The 10,678-nt window shown below is 34.7% G+C and overlaps 1 protein-coding gene across 1 annotated transcript; it reads left to right on the forward strand.

Annotated features, from left to right (window-relative positions):
* The first annotated feature begins 4,260 nt into the window (after nucleotides 1-4,260).
* On the forward strand, nucleotides 4,261-9,096 carry LOC149774571 (uncharacterized). Its single transcript, XM_089945045.1, has 4 exons — nucleotides 4,261-4,416; nucleotides 5,587-5,625; nucleotides 7,932-8,024; nucleotides 8,869-9,096. Exons 1-4 carry the CDS (start codon nucleotides 4,369-4,371, stop codon nucleotides 9,046-9,048), a joined length of 360 nt encoding a protein of 119 aa, XP_089801171.1. The 5' UTR covers nucleotides 4,261-4,368; the 3' UTR covers nucleotides 9,049-9,096.
* Nucleotides 9,097-10,678: the final 1,582 nt, after the last annotated feature.

The raw sequence follows: 10,678 nt of genomic DNA on the forward strand, positions 1-10,678 counted from the left end.
AGCCAATCAAAAATTTCATATTGTTTTTACAAATCAGATTCACGGAAATGATAAATTAATATGTCGAAATATAAAAAATAATCAACCGCAAACACTGTATAGAAAATACACCAACTATGTGTTAACTAGATAAACAAAATATATAAACCAAAGCGGATCTCTTTCAAAATTCATTGCTTTTTTGGGGTCAAATATGAATATAAAACGAATACTACATGATTTCGCGTTTTGTCATAGGATCAGGCCTGTTCCTGGTGATTTAGAGACTGCACATTTATGACGTTAGTTGTTCTCAAACATTTCAGATGCATGTGCTAATACGACTTTTCCCAGGGTAGTCGGGAGATACAATTTGTCTCATCGTTTTCTTCATGCTCCAGCAACCATTTACGAATATTCAACCGCAGATACTCATGTGATTTATTGTCACGTGATGACGTCCTGAGTATTTAGAAACAAAACAAGAGAGAAAATATCCATTCTTACATCAACGTACTTCCTGCATCATCCATCTTTTATATAATGCCATATTAATAATATGTTTTTCAAACAGATAAAAGTGAAAGTATAAGACCTGAATATTCATAGGATCTGTTATGGAACACATTCCAAAGGGTACGGGCCCCTTTCTATTTAACGACATCGATTTCAGTTGCTCTCGTCCCTTCTTAATTTAATTTGCTTACAATCACGCAATTACAACAATGATGATAGTTTGACTAATTATTAAGTCAATTTATATAACAGGTAAAAATGTAATCTAATTTTAGCAAATATACCAAAAGTTTTTCTGCATTGTCCTTGCTGTATTATCAATGCAAGTATATACTCGTTTATCATTACCCAATTTGGGAGGAACGAATTCTTCTGAAATGTCATATTTAAATCCTGGAGTGGAAACATCGAGAAGAGCGACGTAGATTGCCTAGCTGGTTGGGGAGTGCCTGCTCCCGTCAAATCCTCTGTGGTACCGTAAAACCCTTCCTAAAAATCCATCGGCTGGCCGCATGACTTAAGGTGGTAGAGACATAATGTCCACGGCAGCGTGTGATAATTACCATTAGTCTCGAAAGAATGGGGTATGTAGCCAACAAATATGGAGGTGTCAATGACGGGGATCCAAACTGCCCCTGTAGAGATGTTGAAGTTAATAGAGTAAATGGTGTTGGAGGCTGAGCCAACGAATAATTCTTTCATGTGAGATGCATTGCTATTATCGTATGTTTCATAGTGATTTAATGAAATGTATAGCTGATATAAAATTCATATCGCCACAGTCGCGATACCAATTTTATCACCAGAGTGGCGAGTGGCAATACCACTTTTGAAACTATTGTTTGTCCCATTTAGGAAATATATCTGCCTTTATGTCTGTTATTTCAGACCTGTAGTTTTATATTTCTTCTCTCTCTATCTCTCTCTCTTTCTTTCTCTCTCTCTATCTCCCTCTCTCTGCTCTCTCTATCTCACACACGCACACACAGAAAATGAACAGATCCTAAAATGTATCAAGAATGTGGAAACTCTAATATACATTACTTTAGTCAATAACGATGCGCCATTGTAAATGCCTGAAAAGCAAACTCCAAACAACAAAGAGTGAGTTTCAAGTAGCAACATTAATTCGAAAATTATTAGTGAATAAAGCGACAAGAACTCTTGATATTTGATGTTCTGTTACCCATACAATATCGTATTGTTTTTACACTCTTAGATAAACGGACACCATACGATATCGTATTGTTTTTACACTCTTAGATAAACGGACACCATACGATATCGTATTGTTTTTACACTCTTAGATAAACGGATGCCATACGATATCGTATTTCTTTTACACCCTAAGATAAACGGGCACATTTTTAGGAAACACTCTAAGTTAAATGTAGTAATAACATTGTTTAAGTAGTAATTCTAACTCTCACCACCGTCATAATCATGACTGAGAACGATGGGAAAATCGGGGATTGATGGGTATTGCTTGAAAACAGAAATTAAGTGACAAGCGATATTTGGGTGCAGGATCTGTATCCAATCTAGACTACAAGCTTGTCAATGCCACATATTCATGGTTGAATGCAGAAAATGCAAAGCAAAGAACCAAAATTTATTCAAGTAGACTCACACTCATTAAAATAGTTTGCATAAAGATGTTACACAGAGAAATATGTTAGTTGTGATAGCTCTGTAATTTTCCTATAGAACACTCATCATAGCATAAATCATTTAACAAATGTGTTAAAAATTTAAAAATCTCGTTACATACACAAGCCGAATTTGTAAAAGGTCGCCTTCCGAACACATCTGAAAATTTAGGAACTTCTTTTTATTGATGTGGCAATGCTACCATCAACAACTGCACTGGCTCAGAATGGAGGAGAATATCCATACAAATCGACGAATTTTACCTTAAAAATATGCAACAAAAAATCTACTGGGCAGACATAAGCAAATATTTCACTCAGAAAGCGGAAATATCTTGTATTGTCGAGGCTTGCGGTTTCGCAAGACGCGAAAATGCAGTGTTTATGACCTCACTCGTGATTAATTCAAATGAAAAAAAATAATACATTTACATTTCGTGTTATTGTCAACATATTGCCCAGCATAAAGCCATCAAACGTAGGTTATTTTTTTGTAATTTTTTTTTAAAACAGCATTGCTCCTACTTAAACGGCACCATCCTTCGTAATAAATCACAGTGTCGCACTAGCTAAGCCGCAGTTTGCTGACATTACACTTTGTAAGTAAGCAGAAAAAATCTAATAACATTTATAAAAGGCTACTTTCGTACTTAAATAATGATATAGTTTATGTGTTCCTCTGTATCATTGTTATGTTTTAAGATATCTTTCGTTTTCCATTTCTCCTCTGTCATTAAAATGAATCAGCGTTTAAAATTCCGATAATGTTTGTATAACATTCATGCAACAATTTCTTTAATATCGTTAAATACATGTGTAATATAGAGGATATTTGCTTGAAACGAGTGAATAACGGATATATTTCATCGAGTGGATGAAAAACTCAGTATTTTCACGAGTGGCGACACCACGAGTGAAAATGCTAGAGTTTTTCACCCACGAGATGAAATGTATCCGTTATTCACTCGTTTCAGCAAATATTCTTTTTATTTTATGCTCACATACGTTGGCTACCTAAAGTTTGTGACACAGTGAATTAGCAGATTTCCTACGGTAATGTCAGCTGTTTACCGTACATGTTCTGCTGAGCCATGTGTACCTGCGCACAAAATTAGTTCCACATCAGATTGATAAAAATTAACTGATATTTCCAGAATAACAAACTACAAGTTTCAAGGATAACAGACAGGGGTTATTAATAAGAAAACAATGACACTGACATGTTCATAAGGAAAAAGTAGTTCACTGACAGAAAATCAAAGGGAGGTAAGCATGTTCTGACCCCAAAAAGTTGCTCCTGTAGTGAAAAATATTGTTATTTTTTCACTAAAGTGAAATATCAATATTATTTTAATTAGAAAATCAAGTAATTCACTGCTTAGCATAAAATAAAATGATTGTAACTGTTTATCAACAGCTTGAGCGTGGTTTGTCTCACTATCCAACGCCACGTGCGAGTGGATCAATCTGGCGTAACAGTCATACACTCCAATCGCTACTAACGAATGGACTTTTCTTGTCAAATGACGTAAATTCTAATAATTAAGTCAACACCTGTAATTTAGCAGAAGAAACACTTAATCTATATCACTTGCAGCACTACAATATATTTCTTTACATTATAAAAGAATTACATTTACAGCTAGGGTAAAAAAGATGGCGATACGAAATTTCGCGAGGAAGGTTATATTGCATCATTTATTTGTGCGTGATTCATCTGTTTGTAATTTAAGCTATAACTCGTCCAAAGCTATAACTCGTCCAAAGCTGTAACTCGTCCAGTTCTTTGATTACTGTCATACTGGACACGATTTTAAAAGAAGTGCTGACTCTTACAAATAATCCTAATATTTACTTCGATATAATATCAGTTAAACGCATTTCTATTCTACAGTCCAGGTGAAACACGACTGTGGTGTGAAATATTGCATGAAAGCTACATTACTTAATATATTTAGTGTACAGTATTTGCACTCGTGTCGAAGCAAACTCCAGGCACACCTAAATCTACAAGGAAGGATCGTTCACGTGACCCATAACCGCGCCATAATTTTTCTTTGATAACATATTAATTAATTATTCGTCTGAAGTTATATTTTATGTTACTTCGTCAGTAACTGACATTTCCTGTATTCTCCCGGATACACTTGCTATATAAGCTACAGGACTAACACATCTTACGTTGTACGTTGTCCTTTAATGGTGTATATTTCAAAGACGAGCAATGCAGCATATTTCCAGCTTGTGGGCATGTATTTTTGGTGCTGTTCTGGTAAATATAACATTCTTGCGATTTCCTTTCACTGAACTCTTCTACTTTTTGTCAGTATCTATGATTCAACACTAAGAATTTTTATTTTTTTAATTAGGAAAATGAAAGACAGTGTGTTCTTTGTATATATATATATATATATATATATATATATATATATATATATATATATATATATATATATATATATAAGAACACACTGTCCTTCGTTTACCTAATTCAAAAAAGTAAATACTGACAAAAATATATGTATGTATGTATGCATGCATGTATGTATGTATGTATGTATGTATGTATGTATGTATGTATGTATGTAAGCCCCGAGGAATAACGCGGAAATTCTTACCTAACAAAAAGTAATTTTACATCAATTATCTTACTCCCAAGTAACTACAAAATCGGCTGATACACAATGGGATTGAATCAACGAATCAGGATATCAAAGTGTACAATTAACGTTTGCTTGTAACAATTTACATACTGACAACTAACGCATTTCTGATTGTCTGCTTAAAATTTCCCTGAATATGGACGGAAATGGAAATAGAAAAGTTATATCATGATGAGATGAATTTGCACGTGTTATATGGGAAATAATGCCCAGGTGTTAGAAGTTAATCAGCAAAAACTTGAAAGCTTCATGACCAGTTGTCAGTAGCTAGACATAAAAACTTGAAAGTTTCAAGCCCAGGTGTCAGTGGCTAGTCAGCAAAAACTTGAAAGTTCCATGACCAGATGTCATTAGCTAGGCAGCAAAAACCTGAAGGTTTCATGACCAGGTGTCAGAAGTTAGTCAGCGAAAACATGAAAGTTTCACAATAAATAAGTGATAATTATGGTGTAATCACTGTCACATAATTCGCAGTTTAATTAGTCAACAGTTCAAAGGGGTTATCAGTAATATATTATTTTGCTTAAAGATAAGATTTAGATACTGTATTAAACGTAGGTATGAAGACGAACGGACTCGCTTTGTTTAATCTCTCTCTCTCTCTCTCTCTCATATTTTTCACACTTATGAAGATTTCACCTATACATATAATGTAAAGCTCTCTATGAAATAGCATTTTTACCTCTTGATTGCAATCCATCCCACGCGTAGATTGTCAAAAATTAAGTTACTTTCTTTTTCTAAGGACGTTTATTGTCTTCTTCGATTTTTCTCTCTAGGTCCAAGTATGCCTTCCACTCCGGCCGTCGACATGCCGGGTAAGTAATATTATATGCATACATATATGTACAATAAAATGCGTTTATTACTAACACATATACATCACATTTATGGTGGGTGCTAAGTCAGTTTGCTTACCCGATCGATCGTTATTTTTACATTTTTCAAAAGAATGTAATGATTTTTGGATAATACAAAGACTTTTATAGAGGTCCTGAGAAGTTTTATATAAAAGTTTTACATTCATACAATTTGCACAATAGAAAACAATTTTTTAATAAAGTTAAAATGGCAATAAAGTTGTATGTGAGGGTTATTTGATTATTTTTAATTCTTTCTTAGTTACCTTCTTCAAATTAAAACTTATTTATGAAAACCCCCTGAAATCTATGGGATAGAAGATAAATAATTTGGTTAACTTGGAACAAAGGTATATGCACTCCACAAATAAATCTAAAACAAGATATATCAATAATTAATTATGTAAGGCTATAATCAAAACAAACAACTATCATTACTATTTATTGCGCATTTATACGATCAAATGTATATAATAATTTTTATCCATGCAGTGACATTTGAAATCATATTTCACCAAATGATGTCGAATTTTCTTATTCCAGTAACTTCTCACTTCTCGCCTGTCCTGCTATGTTCTCTTCAAAGACTCAATGTTTGTTCATGTAACATTTTGTTTTCTCACCCATGCGACAGAGAAATCTAGTTATTTTGCTAACCTTACTTGTCCTGTCTCAGTCTAGTCATCTCAGACCAGTCGTCTCAGTCAAGGTGTCCAGGCGCTCAGAACAACTTTCAAAAAAAGAAACCCATCTTGTCTTCTGCAGTGCCTGACGTAGTTGTTCTAAAATCAAACAACAACAGCAATTATATAACAAAAACATAGTAACTTAAGGTAAATCCATCTTTGAGAACACGCCATACAAAAACATTTCGAGAGAGACAAAGACGCAGACGCACACGAAGTCGAGCTTTTTGGTATCATGTTCGTTCGTTCCACACAACATGGTCAATTTTATCCTATATGCAGGCCTAGCTCGGTACATTTTCAGGTCAGCGTCATTAAATGTAGCTAAAGCTACCTAACTAGTCTTAAATACTTCGTGTGAAACAAATTATATACTGTTAGACTATATACCTATACACTTTGTAGCCTCCCAACTCTCTTAACAACTACGGAAAATGTAGTAACATCCAGAAATGTGTTCTGTCAAACATGCTTTTTTCTAATTTTATAAGCATCTCCATTGTGCCATAGTCGAAGCAAAACTATACTTACAATAATGACAAAAAATGCACTTACCAGCCAGAAGGAATATTTCGTAGGTAGAAGAAGTTCCTTTATACAAAAGGATGTGGTCGTAAAGTTCAAATAATGATAATAATAATAAATGGTATCTGGATTGTCACTTACGAAATGTAAAATATTGTTGAAAGACGAAACGTGTCTTCACCAAGTTCAAATGACATTCATATATCAAAGAAAAATGCTAAAATAAGTACGAAATAAAGCAGTATATAAATCAGCGTGAAGTAATGCAGTATATAAGTCAGCGTGATATTTTCAATGCATTTTTTTTAAAATGGCGTAATAATTGGAAGAATAAATTTTGTCAATTATGAATTAGATTCTTGTCATTATTATTGTTTTCGAACATTCTGAAGGTTACCCCACTCTAGAGATTCAAATTAGCGTTGAACTATTTCAGCCTAATTGAGTCAGTTGGCCCAAAACAAGTGTCTTGTTTATACAAGTAGAACCTTAATCATGTGTATTACTGTCCTGCTTTGTGACAAGTATGTTTAAGAGAATGAAATAAATGGACTTCAGATGGAAAAAGGGACGAATTTCTTCGAAGCGTACTGCTAGTATGCAACTAAAGACACCTCGAAAGATACAAACACAAACTATATTGAATTGTCACCAGTCTGATATCAGTTTCTATTAGTACTTACATTATTAAAAGATCAAAACGTTATATAATCAGTTTTTAAATATACACATTTAATCGCTTTTACATACCACACCATAGGAAGCTCGTTTCGAAACGTTCCTTGAAAGCGATTTCTTGTCTTTATCGATTTTCTCTATTGTCTTGAATGTATTTTCGATATGCTGGACATACACTTTGGTGGATTAAATAGACTATGAGATGGACATAATTTAAACTTCGATAGGCTCAGTGGACTATTAGTAGGAATAAAATATCTTTTTGTAGTCATTTCAAGGATTTGAAGACTAGAGCTGTTTTTCCAAAACATTTTCCTAAAATTTACACCCTCTCTTTATCTATGTCCTTTTCATCTATGTATCTATTTATAACAGAGATGTGACAGCAGCGGTGTATGTATTGACCTTTGTCCAGTGGGACAACGATGTCGAACAACTGAGTGCTTCAAAGCGCCATGCCCATCTGAGGTAAGAAGGATGATTTTTTCTTGTGTTATTGCGCATGTACGTTAACATAACAAGGCTGCGTTCAGTAAGAATGGCGTCATGCACCGTCTGCATGGAGGACGAAAAGGTTGATCTTAACGGCCTGTCCTCTCCATGGTAGTTTCAACATCGTGGACAAATACTAACATCAAGTTGGCATCACAATGAATCTTCCCATTTTAAACCGTGCAGTTCAAAGATTAGATAAAGAAACTGAATCGATATCGTTGAGTAAATTTGTTTCAATACGCGTCAGAGGTACGACATTCAACATAAATTGAACGCATTGTAAGGTTTTCCAAGCTTTTGTTTACATACAGTATTGTGTTTGCAAGCTCTTTTATGCTTGAAACAAAAACAAGTTGCTACTTGCTTTCTTGACTGTTGGATTTGCCACCCTGCGCCATTGACGAGCAAGTCATATGTTAAAACTGTGGCACTAGCGCTGCCCTTACAGAACGCAACCAAAGTTTACCACCATGTTGCACATTATTGTAATTCGTGGATTAATGGACAGATTGATAGATGAATAGACGTAAAAATGGACAGAAAGAACACGTCTACTGATGGATGAATAATGAGGTACAAGTTTATGAGTTGATGAACGATCTTTTTACCACTTCTTCTTGCATGGATATATAGAAAGAAATATCAGAAGGATTCCTGAAATGTATAAAGGCGAATAGACGCACGAACAGACTTACGGACGGACAAAGAGACATAGCTAGAACAATACAGGCATGTTTAGGTGCATACATACATTAGGACAGACAAAAGGATGGACAGGTAGATAATAGAAAATAAGCCAGAAGTTTGTCCATTTCAGGTTTGTGTAGTCGACAACGGCGTCTGCCCGCCCTTACCTAAAGATACATTTGGAGTTTGCGCTGAGCTGTGCTCTGGTGGTGGACCTATCAGACCTTGCCCCTTTGGACAGTTATGCTGTTCCAATGGGTGTGGCCATGTCTGCAAGACTGCAATTTATCCTGTTGGAAGTTACAAATAATTGTAAGAGAAACGATTTTAATCTGTACAATAAATATTATTTCTCATTCGTTCTTTCTATTTGTTTCTTTTAACTTCAGTGAAAGTCAAGTGCATACACTGTTCAAAAGACACGAAGTTAACTATTAAAGTCAATATTCGTTATATGGAGGGAGGTAAATAAAATTATTCAATATTGACTTTAAAATATTCCTTTTTGAGCAAATCCTGACGTAAAGGAATAAATAGATACATAGACGAACAATAATAAATAGATACATATATGAACAATAAAAACCAAAAAATATTAACACATTAACCCCTGGAGCTTTTTGTCATTTTCGCCTGAAAATCGAGTAGGAAACACATTTTGAAAGCTATTTCTGAATAGACTCGAAAACACCAAATCCCCGGTCATCTTTCAATAACATACTGCCTAGTTGTGTTAGAAACATCGTTTTTCATCGGCTATTTGACTCGCGCATGAGCAGAAGGGTAAAAGTTGGAGTTTTTTTTCTTTCTTTTTTTTGCTAAACGGAGCCGAGCCATTATTTTTGTATGGATACCACTCTTTATTCCAAATGCCCATCTTATCCAACTTTTTCCAAGGCTCATCTGTCTGTTTGCATTTCATACCGGTTTGCCTTAGATCGGAGACCAAAAAGGCTAAAATCCGGACGCAAAATCGGATTCCGACCACGGGTGAATTTTGGGTTAAAAAAAGTCGGCTCCAAAAGTGAGGACTTTTTTTATCTGTATTTTGTAGTGCAACTAGGTATTCCAGATTATTTGGTATCACTGTAGAACTACATCTATCAACCTTTCTATAATACCACCCACTTTAGTGCATCATGCATGACCATGACGCTACAGAGCTCGGCAGTAGGCTACTACCTCCTGTTCCGTTAAGTCGTCGCTAGGGGTTAATGTGTTAATAAATTAAGAAAGAAAAGAAACGCAAATAGTTTGCTGAGCTGTTTTTTCTTTCAATCGCCCTTTGCATCAAGAATATCAAAAGTCTTAATGACACACTGTATGACTGACCAACGCCCACTCATCAACAAACCAACACCCATATTTGCTAACCAACACACCGTTTGTGTAACCAATACTAACTTAATCATATACGTGCTAGCACAGGCTTGGTTTAAAATAAGGGGAGTTACATATAATTGGAGCTCTTTATAAACAAAGCTAACCCCCTACCACACTTATTACCCTATCAGTTAAGTTAAATGAGATAAATGGGTAGGAATATACATCCACTCTACATACAAAACATAGTTATATACTTTCACACACAAGTTTAAGAATAGTTATACACATTATTTACACAGTAATTTATTTTGCTGCTAAAAGATCAGATTTCCAATTTGCTGCTCCAACAACACAATGCATTAAAAAGATGTAGCAGATAAGACGATTTAAATTTTTGGTTCTTCACACTGGATATTACATTCAATGTTCATAAATGGAAGTGCAATGTTTATCGGCATGTGTGTGACTTCTTCTGGTTAATGACTTGTGAAACTGCGATTCAAGAATCGAAACTTGTGGATATACTTTCCAACGCACTTTCACTTCTTGGTTACAATGTTTTCCCACTTTACATGTTTATCGATCATTATGACTTTTGTGTCGTTCACATTCCT

This window comes from Sinohyriopsis cumingii, unplaced genomic scaffold (assembly GCF_028554795.1).
Source record: "Sinohyriopsis cumingii isolate HCF-2022 unplaced genomic scaffold, ASM2855479v2 utg000198l, whole genome shotgun sequence".
Lineage (NCBI taxonomy): Eukaryota > Metazoa > Mollusca > Bivalvia > Unionida > Unionidae > Sinohyriopsis > Sinohyriopsis cumingii.

What these genes read in the sequence shown, in the direction of transcription:
- LOC149774571 (XM_089945045.1), top strand. Translation starts at nt 4,369, where the DNA reads ATGCAGCATATTTCCAGCTTGTGGGCATGTATTTTTGGTGCTGTTCTG. An exon ending in GTATTTTTGGTGCTGTTCTG is followed by an intron (nt 4,417 to 5,586) that starts GTAAATATAACA and finishes TTTTCTCTCTAG; the next exon opens with GTCCAAGTATGCCTTCCACT. An exon ending in AAGCGCCATGCCCATCTGAG is followed by an intron (nt 8,025 to 8,868) that starts GTAAGAAGGATG and finishes TGTCCATTTCAG; the next exon opens with GTTTGTGTAGTCGACAACGG.